The sequence below is a fragment of the Rhineura floridana genome, chromosome 13 (genome assembly GCF_030035675.1).
Source record: "Rhineura floridana isolate rRhiFlo1 chromosome 13, rRhiFlo1.hap2, whole genome shotgun sequence".
In the NCBI taxonomy this organism is placed as follows: Eukaryota; Metazoa; Chordata; class Lepidosauria; order Squamata; family Rhineuridae; genus Rhineura; species Rhineura floridana.
This window is the reverse complement of record NC_084492.1, coordinates 2,784,971-2,805,560: the sequence shown is the minus strand read 5'-3', so window position 1 is coordinate 2,805,560 and position 20,590 is coordinate 2,784,971. Positions and strand designations below refer to the sequence as shown.

The 20,590-nt window shown below is 43.5% G+C and overlaps 1 protein-coding gene across 12 annotated transcripts in view; it reads right to left on the bottom strand.

Moving 5' to 3' along the window:
• Window positions 1-20,590, bottom strand: part of CNOT1 (CCR4-NOT transcription complex subunit 1) — a 114,410-nt gene that overhangs the window by 75,627 nt on the left and 18,193 nt on the right. For all 12 annotated transcript variants that reach the window (XM_061594120.1, XM_061594114.1, XM_061594119.1 and 9 more), the window contains exons 7-14: window positions 20,281-20,484; window positions 18,240-18,408; window positions 15,911-16,037; window positions 13,685-13,795; window positions 6,143-6,313; window positions 4,049-4,176; window positions 2,633-2,873; window positions 337-456 (exon numbers count right to left, since the gene is read on the bottom strand). In XM_061594120.1, coding sequence (XP_061450104.1) covers window positions 337-456; window positions 2,633-2,873; window positions 4,049-4,176; window positions 6,143-6,313; window positions 13,685-13,795; window positions 15,911-16,037; window positions 18,240-18,408; window positions 20,281-20,484 — 1,271 coding nt within the window. The remainder of the gene's footprint in view (window positions 1-336; window positions 457-2,632; window positions 2,874-4,048; window positions 4,177-6,142; window positions 6,314-13,684; window positions 13,796-15,910; window positions 16,038-18,239; window positions 18,409-20,280; window positions 20,485-20,590) is intronic.

The following is a 20,590-nucleotide window of genomic DNA, read 5'->3' as shown; positions in this document are numbered from 1 at the left end:
AAAGAGGGAAGACACAGCAAGCTTTTAGAGTCTCTGAAGTTGTTCCAGAGCAAAACCTCAGAAATGAAAAGACTACAGACACATTTCTTAGCAACTCTGAAGATGAAAAAAAATTACAATAGCAAGTCATGCATTTAGCAACACAGTTGTATTTTAACTTAAGAGCTGGACTTCTCTTTCCACACATGGCCTCATTTCCACCCTTGGGACTAACAAGCCTTCTGATGTGATGTTTAACTTAGTTTTTCCTCTGCTCCCAAGCCCTATTGTCTCGCACCAACACCAGCACTGGAGTCAAAACACTTGAACAAAATTACACCATAAAATCCGACTCACCTTCAAGTCTTGGGCCACATCTAGAATACGTGACAGTTTCGCTTGGTCATATTGCTCCCCCCTCATGTACCATTCTGCCATGGCATGCATGATGAGTTGGCGGATTGAAGGAGACTGACCCTAAGGAAAAAGCACCTCAATTTCAGAACGCGACAGGAATTATCTGTCTCCTAAAAAGCAGCCTCAGTGGCACATGGCAAGTCCCTTGTGCTCTGTAAGACTAATCACAGGTTCCAATATAATCAAAACTAGTTAAAACAGGGTGAGGTAAAGATTTATGCTTCCCCTGCCCCCAGTTCTAGGCACCTTGCTCCTCCAAACCCTTCAGCCTCCTCAACTCGCCCTCACCGTACAGCCAGAAGGCGCTGTGTTTTGCTCCCCCTGCTGCAATAGCATCAATGATTTCTCATCTCCTGGGCCTGGAGCCATTCCAGGAACAAGAGGTGAGGTTTGGTTCACCAGAGCCCTCTAAGAGCTACTGTCAAGGAATCCTTGGTTTATCTGCCCCAATCCAGCTCCTTAAAATGGAGGAGAAAGAATAGATATTGCCTTCTTTACATTTCTGAACCAAGCTTCTCAGCTGGGCCACTGCTTTATGGGCACAGATGAAGCATAAGAAATCAACTCAGCAGCAACTCAGAAGCTGCCCTCAGTTGGAGACAGTGTGGAGAGAGACAAAGGCAACTCCAGAGAGGCAAGGCACAGGAGCCCCTGACACCACTTCTGTTTTTCTTCCCCATCAGCTGGAGGAAAGTTACCAAGAAAAATACAGGGAACTAGCTCTACTATGTAACCCCTCTGCACAAGCATGAATTGGCAGAGCAACCCAACTCAGGGGAAGCTGGCATAAGTGGTGCCGTCGAACGAGAAGCCAGTGTAAAGCTCCGCTGCATTCTGTTGCTGTTCAGGAGCCTCTGGGTTGGCTGAACACCAACTCAGCCAGAAGCTGCGCACAGGGGCCAGAAAGTCAAAGCCTGCTCTCCCAAACACTCTACTGGGGAGTAAGCCCTCTCCATGGATGTCTACTGTATTTATTTTCTTAGACCGACCTTTCCCCCAGCATAACTTTTGCCTGAATTGGGACCTGCAGGAACACTCCGAACACAAACTGGATGTGGCCTAAGTCCCCTCACCTCAGCCCCTCTCATGACATGCCCCCGAAACACCCCCTTTTCAGGCTTACAATGATCTCGTCTGAGCTGGCTGAGGCCCAACTGAGCCAGGCTGAGCAACTCATGCCAGCTTAGTCTGGCTAAGCCGGGACCCAGCCGGGTCAGTCAAAGATCTGCTGCATCCAGCTCCCCTCTTGGCCCAGCATAAATGAGAGTTGTATTGCACCCTAAAGATGACAGGCCCTTAACCAGGGCTTCAAAAAACTGTTACTAGTAAAATGCACTATTCTCTTTCCTTTGTTGGGTTTAACTATAATTCATACTTACTACCTCAGACATTGGCTCTGTAGAGAGCAATAACCACTCGCTAAGATGTAGAGACCCTTACTACAATAATGACTGAAACCAACAATCTATGAACACCATTATATGCTCCTCTTTACTGCCTTCACTTTCAGCAAGAGCACAGCTGTGAAAGATCAGCTACACCTTAATTTAGCACATTTTATACCTTACCTTTCCCTAACAGCATTTACAGAAGCAAGCAACAGTTCTCCCACAGAACAGTTAAGCGGCAAATGCACCATAGCGCTACAATTTATTTCCATGGCCAGGGAGGTAGTGTATTATATACTGAGGTTATGGCACCACAGCAAACAGGTCACACTGCACTAATGCTTTATAGCCTTGTTGTAAATACAGGATCCATAACAAGGAAACTCAACAGAACACAGCTACAGCACATATGAGCATTCTCTGAGGAACAGAATGCACATGCAACTGCCACACCACACAACTTTAAATGGGAAAACCAGGGGAGGAGGGATATTGCTACTGCCAGTCTCTACCACCATTTGTTTATTCCAATCCATGTGCACTACAGACCTTAAGCACTCATTCGGGACAGACCCTGCTCTGCTCCTGGATCAGATGATCATTAAGGATAGCTGGGAGTCATTGGCCTATTGAAACTGAAGTCAAACTCTCCCAATGGCTTTACAGATGAAAAACAGTACCGGTTACAGAACAAAGCTCAACTCACCCCCCAGGCCAACTGTTACAGAGCAAATAATAATTGAATTTCTATCCCACCTTATTCTTCTTCCAAGGATCATAACCACAATGACAATGAGGGCCAAGGATACCCACAGTTTGGACACTGCTGTCAAAACAAAACCTCTTACCTGCCCATGCCATGCATAATGCAAGATGATGGCAGAGTTGGGGTGGTTGCCAAGGAAAATGGGCATAAGTGTGGAGATGAGTTCGTGCCGCAAAGTATGCCAGGAAGTGTTGATCTGTAGTAAAGCCAATACCAACATATCTGGACAGTGCTTGATAGGGAAGCTGAAGAGCTGCTTCACCTGTTCATACTGGCCAACCTCTGCCAACCGTAACAGAGATTCAATCAAGTCCAGGCTCTTCCTAACAAACAGGAGGAAAAATCAAGAATGCTAGTCAGCAAACAGGATTCTGGTTTGAAGTCTATGTCAGAACAGGCTAGCATGAGCAACGTAAAAGAATGATGTAATTCTAAACTCTGTTTAACAAGAAAGGTTTCATTAAAAGTTTTAGGAGGCTTAGAAAAATAAGGGATGGGAAGGAGGAAAAGGACTGTATAGTTCAGTAGTCGAGCAGTTTGCATTGTAAAGGTTTCAGATTCAAGCGCCAGTTTCTCCATGTAGGGCTGGGAAAGTCCCCTGTTTGAAGCTTTGGGGAGCTGCTGCCAGGCAAAGTTGATAATACTGAGCTAGCTGGACCACTCTGTTTAAAAGAGCTACCTATGGGTTAAAGGCAATGATCTTTGGGCCACACAAGCCTCTACCATCCTCTGCAATCTACCACACTAGCCCCACAAGTGCAAAATCCAATAAAGAACCAGACAAGTCTAACTGATTTTACATTTCTAGACTTTATGGTGACTGAGAATCCTAGGGTACAATATTTGAAATAACCAAATTTGGGAAAATGAGATCTAAATGAACTTCCTTTACATGGTGTGCATATAAGAGCAGGACCGAGAAGGACCAGAAGGCCCCCTAGGCCAAATGTCTGCCCAAAAATCAAGATCCAACCTTCACAATCCAGGCCACTTTACAATCCGCTTTAGTTCAGAGCCCCTTAATACACATGGTTAATTTTATATACTGATCTCATTATACATGAAACTAAAAGCCAGTACGGTATGGTGATTAGGGACTGGGATCTGGGAGGAACCTGGGTTCAAATCCCCTTGTCAGCCATGAAGTTCACTGGGTGACCTTGGACCAGTCACTGCCTCTCATTCCTAACCTACCTCATAGGGTTGTTATGAGGATAAAATCAGGAGGGAAGACCCATTTTTGTACACCACATTGAGCTCCCTGGAAGAAAGGTGGGGTGTAAATGTAATAATAAACAAACACACAATTTATGGATTGGTAAATGCCCCTTCCTGCTGCATACACGTTCTTGCATGTGAGAAGCACTTAGTGACTCAAATCTTCTTACCAAAAGGCTGGCAGAAAAGCAATAAAGGGGGTCTCAACCATGAATACTCTGGTTCATTATTTCAGAATGCTGAAGCACTTGTAATCCCAAGAAAAATTAATGCTGTTTACCATGTAGCAATTTCCCGATTGTCATCTTCAGGAGGTGCTTTCAAGATATCTGTGGCAACAGCATGACAGGGGTAGTCAGCAAAACAGAAGATCTCTGGGTTAATGAGGGAATGCTGGATGAATGAGAGCTGCAACAAAATCACATCATTGTAAGAGTCATTTCAGGTCTTTCACCATGTTACACTGTCTTCATGCACTTCATCCTAAACAATCATCACCCCTCCCTCCCACTCTGACATGCTTAGATTGCTTTCCCAGATAATTTTCTGAAAGCTCTGAGTCAGTTTACTGGTTTTTTTTACTGCTACCCATGCCCGTTAGGCTTAACTATTAGTGAAAGAGAAAATCTCAACTGCACAACTTCAATTTCTAGAGGACAGAATCTGTGGAGGCCCTCCATATGTTGTTAGACTTTAACTCCTAACATCCCTGACCACTGGCCATGCTGGCTGAGGCTGATGGGAGCTGGAGTCCAGCAACATCTAAAGGGCCACATTTTGAGGCAAAGGCTACATTCACATAGTCAAAGCAGTATCTAACTGTGTTTCAGCTATTCTATATTTAACAAAATTTATATACTGCTTGAATATAAAGACCTCTAAGCTGTTTACAAAAAACATTAAAATTATCAATAAAACACTTAAAACCAAGTAATTAAAAACCTATTTAAAACAATTACAACAGCTATTAACTAAAAAAAATAAAACAGATCAACATCTAAGTGTCTGGAAAGGTTTGCCTAAACAGAAAAGTTTTAGAAGTTTAAAGGTGCCTCTCCGATGTCAATAACAGGGCATTCCAAAGAGTAGGTGCTGCCACACTGAAAGAATGATTTTTTTACAAATGAGGAATGAATTTTATGTGACACCTAAAATGCCCCACACAGTGCATTGCAATAATCCAATCTTGAAGTCACCAATGCCTGAACGACTGTGGCCAAGCTCTCCCGGTCCAGGAACGTTCATCGTTGTCTCACCAGGTGCAGCTGATAAAAGGCACTTCTAGCCACTGAGACTACCTGGGCCTCCAGTGACAGAGCTGGATCCAAAAACATCCCCAGACCAATTTCTGGGACACGTGAACCGTTCACCCACTGTCTCTCTGTCTTGCCAGGATTCAAGCTCAGGATTCAAGCTCAGCTTATTTTCCTTCATCCATCCCGCTACTGTGTCCAGACACTGGCCCAAGGCCTGCAGTCTGTCCTGATTCAGATGTTATGGAGAAGTAGAGCTGAGTGCCCCAAAACTCCTAATGGCCACTCCCAGGGGCTTCATATAGATATTAAATAGCGCAACTGCCAAGGGGCCCAAAAACATTCACCCAATGCAATTCTCTTGACTTGGGCCTGTAGGTAGGACTGAAACTACCATAATATGGTGCCCCCAATTCCCATCCCACAGAGCCAGTCCAGGAGGAAACCGAGGTGAATTGTACCGAAAGCTGCAGAGAGATCATGAAGCAGGAGCAAGGTCACACTTCCCCTGTCCTGCTCTCCATAGAGGTCATGCACCAGGGCCACCAAGGCTGACTCGCCAGGCCTGAACCCTCAGATGTCAACTGAGAAACAGGGCTGGGTATCATCAGCATACTGCTGACGCCTCATCCCAAATCTCCTAATTAACACACCCAATGGCTTCATATGTTAAACTGCATAGGAGACAATATGATACCCTGCAGCACCCCACAGCACAACTGCCAGGGGGCCGAAAGACTATCACCCAATGCTGTTCTCTGAAACCCATCCCAGAGATAGGATTGGCGCCACTGTAAAGTAGTATTTCCGATATCCATCTCACTGTATCAGCTCAGAAGGATACCATGGTCCATGGTACAAAAGCTGCTGAGATCAAATAAGGATAACAGGGTCGCACCCCCCGTCCTTTTGATAAAGGCCATCCATCAGATCGACCAAGATAGATTCAGTCCCATAACTAGGCCTGAACCCAGACGGGGATGGGTCAAGATTATACTACAGTGTATTTTCCTATAGGTTGAAGATTAATACACAGAAGTATTCTGTTCCTTTAGAGCCAAGGAATTAAGACACCGGCAAGAGAGAAAGTATGCAAAATCTTCACAGCTCCTCATTTTTACCTGTCCTTCTGCATGCTTCCAAGGTCTGTATATGAGGTCAACTGGGAAGACTTCTAGTCCGAGCCCCCTCTGGACACCATATACCACAATCTGCAAGCCTTTGCTATCACGAATTTGAAATCCAGGGTGGTCCAGTTCATAGGTTACTTCCTTGAAGTTTAAATTTGGGTTCTGCAAAGAGAAAAACAAACCCTAATCTGTAGTTTATGGAGGCAAAGCTTAAGCAGGTTTCAGACTCACACATGCACTCACATTTCTCCATAAAAAACCATGGAACATTTACTAAGATAAAAGGAGGTACATCTAAGCTGTATATGGTCTACTACTGACAACAGCACAACTGCAAAGAAAAACAGATTTGGCAATTCCTGTTACCTTTTTTTAAAAGCCAACATTCCAAGGATTGAACCTCAGACTTCCTGTATGCAAAGCACAAGCTCCAAGTTATTTTTTATTTATTATTTTATATCCTGCCTTTCCTCCCAGGAGCCCAGGGCAGCATAATATATAATTATGGCCCCCTCCCCACAGTAAGTCTATGATCACATCCTTGCAGTTAATTTTTCCTAAATATAGTTCATGTGAGTTGTCAAAGTAAGTTGTCAACTTAATGAATTACCACATACAAATTGGTCCCAGAAACATTCAAAACTCCTGGTATAAATTACACAGAATGAGCTGATAAGACTGAAGTGGTATAATTCTATTTATATAGAAATGTCTATCTACCTTTCTAGTCCCTATGCGTTACTCAAAGCAGCTTATAACACTTTAAAAAACACAGTACCATATAGAATACATTCAATAAAAAGACAAACCACAACAGAGGCAGTGGCACAGATAAAACATGAAGTACTTAGCAAGGCAGAAATAAAAGAAATGAAAGTGTCTTCACTAGGGCGGATAAAAATCAGTGGTTTTAAAAAAATAAAAGGATTTTTAAAAAAATCAATAAAGTAGTACCTTTTCTGTCATTCAATTCTGTCTTATTACAAACATGCCAAACCTACACTTACAGTATCATTAAAATTAAATTAATGCCTCTATCATATTCACACATATTGTGTTACCTACCAGTCAAACATGGGCATTCATGCCCAGCCTAACTACAAACTTTTGACTTTTGGAAGTTTTGGACTTCAGTTCAGTTTCTCCTTCTCTGACTAAAGTTACATGTGCAAAGACAGAGGCTGGATGGGAATGGGACTGTTGCTGTTCTGAGCTTATGGGGTGGTGGAGCTGGGCCACACAAGGCAAAGGAATTAGGGCAGAGACAATACAGAAAAGGACAGCAGGAGGCAGAGAGTAGAAAGGAGCCGTGGGGACGCCTGGAAAGAGAAAAGGGAAGCCATTATAGGACAGACACTGCTTCCATTCCCTATATTCACCCACATAAGAACTGTCATGGCTTCTGGGCCTAAGAGAGACTCTCCCTGGGAATATTTTGAAGAAATTCCTTCCCTAGACAAAAAAGGAAAATGTGCAAAGTGGAAACAGCACAAGAAGGAAATGCTAGTTGCATGATGACACATCATAATGAAACCTGCTTACTGGAGAAAATGATGTGGATGAAGAACAACTGGTTAGCAAACTGAGTAATTCACTTTGTAATGCATTATGGGAATTTATTTATTTATTATTTGATTTATATCCCACCCTTCCTCCCAGCAGGGAATGCATCATTCATCAAGACTCTCTCTGCCTTTCAGTGTTAGTGTTATTCCACAAGCTGTTTGCTGTGTTGGATGTTAATAGAAAAAAAAGCTTAGCTCCTTATGGCTTGTTCAGTCAGTTAACTGGGTTTAGAATCTCTAGCCCAAGCTTACAGTACAGAAAGATCCATGTAAGAGTTGCCACTGGGAGTCATTTTCTTACTGTATCTTACATAGCATGCCTCTTATTTTGGAACATCATGGCAGACCGTAACGGTGATGCCATAAGTCTATTATTCCCCATTTTTCCTCAGCACAACTCAGCTTCCTAGAGAACTCCATTCTATGCTTGTTTTCCCATGTGCACCTTGACAAAGGCAATATATTAAGTGCTATTTCGTAAATTAATAAAAGTCAGGTTATCAAAATAATTACACAAAATGTACCCTCCTTGTAAAATGCCAGATAGAATTGTAAATTAACAAGTTTTAGTAATCAGATTTGCACCATTGTTTAAGAAATATATGAAGAACTCTAAGTGACAAACTTAATTTAAATCAAGGGTTTCTTTTGATGATTTAAATCAATGCACCCTGGATTCTTCACCAACCATCAAAAGGCAGCCTGAGAATGAGCGCCCATGCTTCAGTGTAGCAAGTGAGCATTTTCCATACTAGGTGTGGACACTGACTGGCTCCTTTTGTCCACCAGAAAAAGCACCTTCATGGTAGACACCAATGAGCCATTTTCCCAATGGACCCAGAAGCCAGTCACTGTTGGGCCTACTAGAGCCTGAATTTGTTGCATGGGCCACACTAGAACTGCTCACCAGTCTTTTAGAACATTCTGGAGCATGCACCAGCCAAAGGCCACCTGCACAGAGGCAAAAAAGTCCAGCTTATAACAGCCCATGAAAATAAGTGGAGCCTGGTTCAGTGGGCTGTGATACAGCCTGGGATCCAAAGGTGCTGTAACTTGTGGCCCAAACAGATACATGCCTTAATCCACTTTGTGATGGTAGAAGAGGATGCTTTCTGGCCCAGTGAATGGAAAGGCTGTAAGATTGTTGGATATGCATCATTCTTTTAATGAAAATGTTTAGTGCCTGCTTGATATCCAGATTATGCCAGGTCCACAGCGAGGGGCAGAAAGGTGGCTAACTGAGTTTTTGTGCCGTATGGAACGCTGCGTTCGTCTTCGGGATGAAGGCAAGATCTGTCCTGAGGACCACTGAGTCTTTATGAAAAACGCAGAGTACCTTTCTAACAGACAGGGTGCTGAGCTCCAATACCCTCCTGGCTGAAGTAATGGCCACCAGGAACACCACCTTTAGAGCCAGAATCCATACGGGGATGGTCCAAAACGGTCAAAAGGTGGCTGGGCAAACACCCATAGTACAGTGTGTAGCTTCCAGGAGGTGAACCTGTGGATGACTGGCAAGGCCAGGAGAGTCACCCCTGTGAGAAATTGTTTCACTAATGGCTGAATACTTATATCCTGTACGTCCAATGTGGGGGACATAAATGCCACCAGTGACACCTGTTTGAGAGTATTGGGCTTGAGGCTCTGCGCTCTGCCATCTTGTAGGAACTGGAGAACGTGCTGTAGGGGGACTCAGGGAGCGTGTTTGTGGTGGCACCACCAAGCAAACGCCTTCCGTCTGGCCTTGTAGATGTGGAGAGTGGATCGCTTGCAAACTACTATTATTAGTCATTTTTTTCAAAAGAAACTTAAAGCAACTTGCAACATTAAAAACAGATACAAAAACAAGAATAAAAACATCACACGAAATACATAAAACACAACCCAACTCCAACGCCTCCCTACTTGACTAAAACCCAACAGAAAATTAACTCCAAAGGCCTGGGTGAGAGACCTGGGGAGAGCATTCCACAAATGGGAAGCCACCACTAACAAGGCTCGCTGTTGCATCGCTACCCTCCGCATCTCCCTTGAAGGGAGCACACAGAGAAAGGCCTCAGATGATGATCGCTGGGTCCAAGTTAATTTACACAGGGAGAGTCGGACTTTGAAGTATTGGGGTCCTGAGCCGCATAAGGCTTTAGAGGTCAAAACCAGCACTTTGAATTTGGCCTGGAAATTGGTAGCTAGTGCAGCCATGCCAGAATTGGTATTATATATTCTACCACCTTGCACCTGTCAGCAGTCTGGCAACTGAATTCTGCACCAGCTGCAGTTTCTGAACTGTCTTCAAAGGCAGCCCCATGTATAACGCATAGCAGCAATCGAACCTACAGGTTAGATTACTAACTAGGATATTGCTAGGACGGTCTTGGACACCTGGTAAGACACACTTTCCCTTAGCAAGGTTTGCTGCTCAATTTCGAGGCAACTAGCCTGAGCCACACTGGGTCTGGGTAAGGAATGGGACCTTGCATGAGGAGATCCAGTGACAGAGACAGAGACATGGGCAGTTTATTTATTTATTCAATTTATATCCTGCTGTTCCTCCAAGACGACCAGGTAGGCAAACAAAACACTAAAAACACTCTAAGACATCTTAAAAACAGACTTTAAAATATATTAAAACAAAACAACTTTAAAAACATTTTAAAAAGCAATTCCAGCACAGACGCTGACTGGGACAAGGCCTCAACTTAAAAGTCTTGCTGAAAGAGGAATGCCTTCAAGAGGCACCGAAAAGATAACACAGATGGTGCCTGTCTAATATTTAGGAGGAGGGAATTCCACAGGGTAGGTGCTGCCACACTAAAGGTCTGCTTCCTATGTCATGCGGAACGGACCTCCTGATAAGATGGTATCTGCAGGAGGCCCTCACCTGCTGAGCACAGTGACTGATTGGGTATATAAGGGGTAAGACAATCTTTCAGGTATCCTGGTCCCAAACAATATAGGGCTTTGTATAACAAAACCAGCGGTAACTAATGGGTAGCCAGTGCAATTCTTTCAGCAGTGGGGTGACATGTTGGTGATACCGTGCTCCAGTGAGCAGTTGCACCACCACATTTTGCGCCAGCTGCAACCTCTGGACCAACCTCAAGGGCAGCCTCACATAAAGCACATTACAGCAATCCAGCCTGGAGGTTACCAGTGCATGGACAACAGTGGTCTGGCTATTCCAGTCCAGAAACAGCCACAGCTATCTTACCAGTCAAAGCTGGTAACAGGCACTCCTAGCCCCTGAAGTCACCTGCGCCTTTAGCAAGAAGGATGGATCCAGGAGCACCCCCAGACTACAAACCTGCTGTTTCAGAGGGAGTATGACCCCATCCAAAGCAGGCAATTAATAAATTATCCGAACTCGGGAACTACCAACCCACAGCGCCCCTGTCTTGCTAGGATTGGCCCTCATCCAGCCCACCACCGAGTTCAGGCAGTGGTCCAGGGTTTGCACGGCCTGTCCTGATTCAGATGTAACAGAGAAATAGAGCTGGGTATTATCAGCGTACTGCTGACTCCTTGCCCCAAATCACCTGATGACTGCTCCCAAGGGCTTCATATAGATGTCAAACAGCATCGGGGAAATGATGATACCTTGCTGAACACCACAGCATAACTGCCAAGGGGCTGAAAGACTATCACCCAATGCTATTCTCCAAAACCAACCCTGGAGATAGGACTGGAACCATTGTAAAGTAGTGCCTCTGATACCCATCTCACTAAGTCGCCTCAGAAGGATACCATGGTCAATGGTATCAAAAGCTGCCAAGAGATCAAGTAAGAATAAAAGGGTCACACACACCCTGTCTTTCTCCCAAAAAAGGTCATCCATCAGGACAACCAAAGTTGATTCAGTCCCATAATCAGGCCTGAGCCCAGATTGAAATGGGTCAAGATAATCTGTTTCATCCAAGAGTATTTGCAATTGCTGCACCACAACCCTCTCAATCACTTTCCCTAAAAAGGGGGTATTTGCAACCAGGCAGTAGTTATCACAAACCAGTGGGTCCAGGGTGGGCTTTTTCAGGAGTGGTCGGATCACCGCCTCTTTCAGGGTGTCTGGGACCACTCCCTCCTGAGAAGACGCACTGACTACACCCTGGATCCACGCAGTCACACCCCCTCAGGAAGCTTCAATAAGCCAAGAAGGCCAAAGGTTGAGAGCACCCCAGCTGCAGGACTTCTGAGAACCACAGTCTGCGAGGCCATTGAGGAACCACGAGAATCATGGTCACTTGCTCCTGCTAGATTTTGAGTACTCTGGTGAGGAAGGGGAAAGGAGAGAAGGTGTACAGTAAGTCCATCTACAAGGGGCTATCGAGTATATTGTGGCTATTAAGTATATTGTGGCCTTCAGCCCACCTGAAAAGATCCTGGAGAAAAACCCATGTGTCTGGGCATTCTGAGATCCACTACTGGAGTTCCCAGGGATAAACTTGCTGAGAGCCCACTCTCCCAGATGTAGTTGGGATCGACTGAGAAAATCTGCCTGTGTTGAGCTCCCCCTTGAGGAGCTGTACCATTGTGGAGGCCAAGCTGTGCTCTGGCCAGGTCAAGAGGCTCCGGGCCTCTTTCTGGATATCGTGATTTCGCGCTCCCCCCCCTCGTTTGTTGATGTGGGCCTTTGCAGTGACATTGTCTGTGACTACTGCGTTTGTGTGGCAGTGTGTCTGAAAACTGCTGGAGACCCAGGGAGACTGCCCTGAGCTTCAGCTAGTTTATATTATGTTTTAGTTCGACAGGACCCCACTATCTGTGGCAGTCAAGTGGAGACTACAATGTGCCCCCTAGTCCCAAGGATGATGACTGTGGTTTCTCTGAGGAAATTGGAAGGGGATCATACTGTGAGATGGGTGTTTGGAGCCACCAGTGTAGGGAGAGCTTGACTGACTTTGAATAGAAGTACTCTGACGTGGCATCTGGCTGCTACTTCATCCTGCCAGGGAAGGATGAGCCACTGTAGTTTCCTGGTGCAGGGTACCAGATCTATGCAAGATAGAAGCATGGCCAACCACTGGGAGAGGGCCATTAAGTCTGCTGTGGGTCTGGATAGTATCGGAGTAGTAAGTCTGAATTCTGGCAATGCGCTCCAGGGCCTGCAGTCGTCATCTGAGGCCCTTCTCCATGTGCCCCTTCTGAGGGAGGTGCAGAGGATAGCAACATAAGAACATGCCATGGTGGCTCCCATTGCTCTCTTCACTTGTCATTTTTTGAACATATATGGCACCCAGCCATGCATTCTTGTCCCCATGATGGTATGAAGGCTACAGGTAGATTCTAGGATGCTGCCTCTATTACCAATAAGTAGGATGAACCAACCTGCTTAGAGATATACTAAATGCTCATACAATGCTGCATTGTTGAACCACTGCATCATACTCATAGTCTCTATGGCACATTTATTCATTCTGCCATTGGTGTCAAAATGGCCACCCAACCACTCTGTGTGAACAAGACCAAAACTAGACAGAACAGGACTGAAAATGAAGGTACAATAAAGTTTATTGCAAGCATGTAACAGTACCAACATGCCAGCAAACAGCAGCATATTATTTGGACATGTAGAATTTTGTCAGAAAACCACCCTAATATTTATGTATGAAGAACTCATTATCTATAGACTCCTATCGGAGACCTAAAGTTTCAGGTATAGTGATGATAATCTAGTACCAAATGAACCTCTCTCTGCTTAAAATTGTCCAATTAAGTTTGCTTGTCTTCTCCCATAGCCACCTATGCTGTATAGAGCTTGCTTGTTAAAAACACGTTGATAAATTTTGAAAGACTAATCAGCATGTGTTACAATGCAACACAAACCACCAGTCAGCATTGCCAATTATACACCTGACAAAATATACACATGCTCAAATGTAACCAAGTATCGTTACAAGAAATCCATCATACATGGAGCACTCCTTAAATTTCTGACGCTCATTTTTTCCAAAGGACCATGTTATGATCAACATACCAGCTCTTTAAGCACATCAATCAGAACTTCCACATTCCATGTATGGGTCTGTGTTCCATCATTTTTATCTCTTCCATCACTCCAAATTCCACTTCCAGGAGCAGAGATAGACTGTTAATTAAACACATAGGTACAGGTTTAGAATATATTCGGTGATGTCAATTATGTAAATGGACTTAGAAATAAGATCAAAACAAAGAGTGGACTTTTAATTTCACAATTTCCACACATATATTACCGTAAATAATCAGTTTTTAACATCTGGTCTACAATGCATTGTCAGCTGGTCTCTGTCAAAATACAGTAAAGGGCTTTAAGAGCAAACAGAAATGAACACAGAATTAAAATCCAATCCCTCCTGCGCTCTGATCTAGCTCTGTTGAACATACAGGGTGAAGGAAAAGAGGAAATGCAGCTAGAAAACAAGTAGGCACTACTAGGCTTGAGCATGCCCCATCACTGTACAGCTGCTCTGGAAAGCTTACAAATGGAGGATGCCTATGAGGTAGCTGCATCATAAGAAAGGATGGGCCAGGTGCAGTGAAGGAATTTTTGAGCACTGCTGAATCTTTACCATCTCTAGCTGCTAACTACTTTGGATTGGAGACTGCTGCAAAACTCATGTAAAAACAGGATATATTCAAAAATGGGATGGTCCATCAAAAAAACCAACACATAATATTGGAATAAGGATAAAGAGAACTCTCTTATAAAAGCAGACAGCTAGCAGCTGCTCTCAAAGAACTTGAATGAAGATTTTCCTAAGCTCTGCTGTTGTCCTTTTGAAGTAGACCTAGCCTTATGCGACTTTCAAAATGCAAGCATGTGCTTTGTCACCAAGCTATGCAGTTTCCGCTACTATTGTCTTCTTGGGCAACCTTCAAGGCAACCCCTGTCTCATTATACTGCACATTATTCCTTCACATTAGCAGCAGCCCCTACGGCAATAAGCAGTACTAATGACTTCTTCTGCAACAGGCAAAGCATAAAGTCCCAGTACTAACTGCAGGATTTTAGTACCCAGTTCAACAAGCTGCCATCTCAACCACAGTGGCTCGTTAGACAGGAAAGATTTGGTGTCACATGCCACGGAATCTGAACCAGAAGACTTGGAGACAAGGTCCCAGCTCCTAATCCCTGTTTATTAATTTGCAAATATTTCTATACCACCAAACGACCAAAAAAGATTAAGGTGAACTTCAAGTCATCAATAAAAACAAGTTGCAAATAACAGATCTATGAATCAGATTAGTAACTCCACTTAACTGTAATATCCCTGGTTTTTGTGGACGTAATGTGAACCTCAGGTGCATCAAGCACTATTGTGAATATCTCTCCTAAGGAACACAGTCACCAAGCAGGGGTACAAGGCAAGGCAGTCTCAAAGATAAACTGGTCTCAAGTTGTTCAAGGCTTAATATGCTAAAAGACCTTAAACTTAGCCCAGTAGCGTATCAGAACCCAGTGCAGTTCTTTCAGAAATTGTGTTGCATGTTGTCAAAAGAACACTCCCTCTAGCAACCTCACTGCAGCATTCTGCACTAGATACAGCTTCTGGACAAGCCTTAAGGGAAGCCCCACCAAGAGCACATTGCAGTAGCCCAATCCGGTGGTTATCAATGTTTGAATGACCATGGCCAATCTGTCCTGATGTAGGAACATTCATAATGTCACACTAGACGAAGCTGGCAGAAGGCATTCCTAGCCATTGAAGCCACTTAGGCCTCTAGTGACAAGGATGGATCTAGGAGCACCCCCAAGCTACATACCTGTTCCTTCGGAGGGAGTGCAACCCATCCAGAACAGGCAACTGACCTATTTCTGGGACCTGGAGATCATTCATCTACAGAACCTCTGTTTTCAAACTTATCCAACCCACGGCTGCACCATTCCAGTTCCTCCACAGACACACCTGATTCAGATGTTACGGAGAAACAGAGCGGAGTGTCATCAGCATACTGATGACCACTCCCAACAGGTTCATATAGACATTAAACAACATTTGGGATAAAAGACAGCCCTGCACGACTCCATATCAAAACTGTCAGAGGGTCAAAAAGCATTCCCTCAATGCTTGAAGTCATTTAACATTTCAGTCACACATTTTCCTCAAGATCACAGGAATTAAGTGGCTCCAGAATCTTCTGTGTAAACACCACTCAGTAAGTCTATCCAGTTAAATTCAAGTTACATCACACAACACTACTGACCACTAAGGATACTCACCTGTAAAGGAATGCCATCTGCCAATCCTGAGTGTGTTCGAGCCATCATTCCCAACACCCTGGCAACCTGGGCAGCAGTGACCTCTCCAACACCAAACTGTGTGATTATGTTGCGACATTCCTCCACGCTAAAAATACAAGGCAGCATTATTATTACTAATTTTATTTCTTACCTGCCCTTCACCCTACGGTCAATGACCATCACAAAACTTGGTATGTAATTGTTTTCTATTAATACTATTAGATAGTATTATTGAGACTTATGTCATGACATTTAAAATAATCTCCCGCTAGGTACTCTGTTCTTCTCATTAAAACAGGATTTCTATTTAGCAACAATATTGAACCATATTCTTTCACACAAATCAGTATGTTACATGACTGACAGTAAATGAGGAAATGTTCCTCTGAGGAGGCGGGGCTTTGGACTACTTAAGTCCTAAGTAGGCTCCAGACTATTACTTAAGCAACACTCGAGCACTCTATATATGCCTTGCCTTATAACCAACCAGACACCACCTGCAGCCAATACCAGGATTTTTGCTGTGCCTGGCTAAGAGAGCATTGTGGACCTCAGCCTAGACCAGGGTTGATAGCAGGGGGTGACATGCGGCAGTAACTGTGACTATTACATAGGGCAACTGGTAATTAAATGTGCGGGAGGCAACCAAACTGCTCCTCATCTTGAAGGATGCAGGGCAGGGGTGGTTACCCTGAAAGCTGCATCCAGCCTCAAAGGGGTTGTTATGGTCTCACAATCCCCTTTTTCATTATCTGATTACTATACAAAATAAAATTTAAAAATATTTAGACATATTTACTGACTGCTCCTATAGGTCCCCTGATGTGATGACATGATGCCAAAAAGGTTTTTGTAACTAGTTTAAAAAAATAAAATAGTGCAATATTCCCCTGGAAGACAGTTTTCACCACACCTGCATTCACACTTTGGGAACACCCACTTTGACATGTGTTCCCTGCAGGGTTAACCTTGTGGCACTTGGAGGGTTGGCCATGGGCCAAATGCAGTCCTCAGCTTGAAATGGGTGAGCCACCCCTGATATAGGTCTTTATCTCAAAAGATAAAAGGGATTCTTATAATGTTGTGGATGGTTCCGTCTGACATTTACTTCTCAGAGAAGCAACACTGCATGCTGCACATTTCTCACCAGCAGAGAAGCAGGCATGGCTTTCCATATCATCTTGTCATGAGACAATGTGGCTCCTTATGGCGAATGCGTCCCTTTTACACAATTTTACAGAATGAATCCATTTCAATCAGGGTTTTGGCACAGAAACTGCCTTGGTTGCCCTGTATGACAACCTTTGTCGGGAGAAAGACAGGGGGAGGGTGTCCGTGTTCATTCTCTTTAATCTTTTAATAGCTTTCAGTATCATCAACCGCGGTATTCTTCTGGAAAGGCTGTCCAAGTTGTGGGTGGGCAGCATGGCTTTGCAATGGTTCCAATTCTAGTTGGATGGTGGTTTTCAGAGTGTGGTGCTTCGGGGCTATTGTTCGGCCACATGGACCCCTCAGTGCAGAGTTCCACAGGGTTCAATTTCATCTCCCATGCTGTTTATCAACATGAAACCGCTCAGTAGTCATCCGCAGTTTTGGAGTACGTTGTCAGCAATATGCTGATGCCACACAGCTCTACTTCTCCTTTACATCTGCAGGTGTGGCAGTGGATGCACCAGACTGATGTCTTGCTTCAATAATGGTCTGAATGAGAGTCAATAAACTGAAGCTTAATCCAGACAAGACTAAGGCACTATAAGTGGGTGGCTCCGTAGACCAGATGGGTGGAATGTGGCCTGCTATGGATGGGGTCACACTCCATCTGATGGAGTAAGTACATAGCTTGGGGATACTTCTGGATTCATTACTATCGCTTCAGGCTCAAGTGGTCCAGTTTCTCCCCTATCTGGACAAGGACAGCCTAACTTCTGTTCTCTATGTTCGGGTAACATCAATGTTGGATTACTGCAATGCATTATACGTAGGGCTACCTTCAAGATGGTTTGGAAACAGCAACCGGTGCAGAATTCAGTAGCCAGATTGTTGACTGGAGCAGGACTTATGTTCTTATGTTAAAAGATAAAGAAATTTGTATCTGACTAAGTCATACTCTGCAGAAACCCACTGAAATCAACTGACCTAACTTGTCCATTGATTTCAATGGGATTATTCCTTTTTTTTAAAAAAAAAAATCCTGTCTTCAAACAATAAATGATCATTTATCAGAAAAATACAAGTGTCTCAGAAAATGCAAATAATGCAATATTAGTCAGAGTCAAGCCACCAAATCTCAGTGAAATTATCTACATACCTTGCACAAAAGCCATAACCAACTTCCTGCATGAAGTCCGCAAGAGAACTCTCCATCATCGTTTTTGCTATCCCTCCAGAATCAGGCAGGATCCTGTCCATTAGAATGTCCCGTTTTTCAGGGTATAGGAGTGGTGCAAGCACCACAGGGCAACGTTCCTGGGGAAAATCTGAGAGCCCAGAGCATGTCAGCATTTCACTCAGAATCATGTCATAAGCAAAATCTTCTAGCTAGAAAGGTGTTTATGCTCACTGTTCTGGGATTCAGAGACATGGGAAGTAATTTACTTTACACCCCCCAACTTTTGGCATAGTAGTCACCATGCTACTGCGACAATATGGCTATTAAGAAACTATTACCTCACCCACACGTCATGATAAGCCATAGTTAATGGTTTACCATGGACATGTCAATCTTGGCCATTTCCTCCTTCCTGCACACACTTGGGGAAGCAAACCACAATTCCCAGCTTCATGTTATGACCAAACCAGAGATTGCAGTTTGCTTTGTTCCCAACAAGCCATAATCACAGCCATTACGGTGTGTTCACAGTAAACTATGGTTTTCCATGTTGCACAAAATGGGAATCTGTAAAGAAAACATCTTGCAACTCATTTCAAACAAATTGGACAACTATCAGCATACAGCACATGTAAATATTTTCAATGGCTACCCTCAAGTGAAAGGCCAGCAGTTTAAGTTCAGGTATCATCTCAAATTTGATAGGCTTATCAAGGCAATCTAGATATAGCTGAATCCTAATCCAGATAAAATGGAATATCACTGACTGGGAAGCACACTGGCCTGCAATCAGTTTTGAAAAAAGTTGCACTCCCCTGGAAGAAATAGGTTCACAGCTTGGGGTGCGGGTGACTTCAGTGGCTAGGAGAGCCTTTTGCCAGCTTAAGCTGCTTCGCCAGCTACAAACTTCTCTGCTGCTTTTATAATAAGATTTTTTTTCAATTGTTTTCTGTAACATTTTTATTGTAAGCTGCCTTATGAGGGCCTTGCCCTATATGCTGGAGTAGAAATAAATAAATAAATGTTCTTTCAGAAATGTGTACATGGCATTAAATATTGTGGAATTTCATTCTGGCACCAAACATTGCCATATGCCAATGGAATGAATATCACAAAGACAGCTTCTTCACAATTAGGGCTCACTTACTAGCCTGGATGACACAGTGGCTAGAGTAATGAGCATGAATGGAGAAGTACTGGGTTCAAAAATCACACTCAAGAGCATCTGGTAGCCTATCCCACAACACAGGGTTGCTGCAAGATTACAATGCTGCTGAGTTCCTCAAAGGACACAAATCCAACATATAACAGAGCTAGGGTAAAATGACTGACTTTTCAAAAAAAAATAAAAATAGCTTATTTCCAAGCCCATTCCAAAATGCAGATCCTTATAGGGATGTTTGCACATTCTTTGGGCTGTCACAGCAACGTATCAAACAAAATGTGCCACACACATTGCAGCTGCTGCCAATTAAGTTTAGTTGGGAAGTAGGCGGCTATGAGAGCAAGGAGGGATAGTTTGCATTGGGCAAACCCCACACCCAAAGTTCAGAGGTGGTGGCAGCAGTAGAATACATGATTTTATATCCAAGTCTAAATGTCATCCAAGTCATTATATCCATTTCTAAATGAAGAGCCACCACTAATAATACACCTTTCTTGGGAGATCTGAAGTTGGGTGCAGCCAAACTTTTTTAAAAAAAATTATAGTAGCTGAAAGACAGATCACGCAGACATCCCTATAAGGATCTACATTAAGAACATCACATTTGAATACCTCATGGGAAGTGGTAAATTTAAAAAGAAATAAGATTCACAAATGACTGCAATAAAAATAGCTAATTTACAAGTAAGGTTTAAAATAGATATTTTCTCTAAACCAGATCTGCTTTTGGGGGTTTTGTTTGAAGAGACACAATACTCAATTTCATTTCTTTTTTCTGGATTGCCATCAATAGGTTTAGCCCATGCAAATATCCGTTCATATTGGAAGCCAGTATGTATCAAATACAATACTTACCTCTACGCAATGTCTTAAGAAAAGCGTCAATCTGTTCCTGTCCAACTCCAAAGGCTCCCTTCTGTCCAAAAAGAAGATGGGATAGGAGGAGGTGCAAGACCTCTATTGCAATATCTTGGAAGCCACCTTCTTGATTTCCACTGACGTCTGCGTCAATGTATGAACGCAGAAGATCAGGAAGTTTCTGTTTAATAAACTGAGCAGCTTTTTTTAAAAAAAAAAAGAGAGAAAGCAGTTAACTAGATTGTTTTTAGAAAAAGCTCAAGCATTTGTTCTTCTGGTTTATTAACAACACTTGCCAACTACTCTA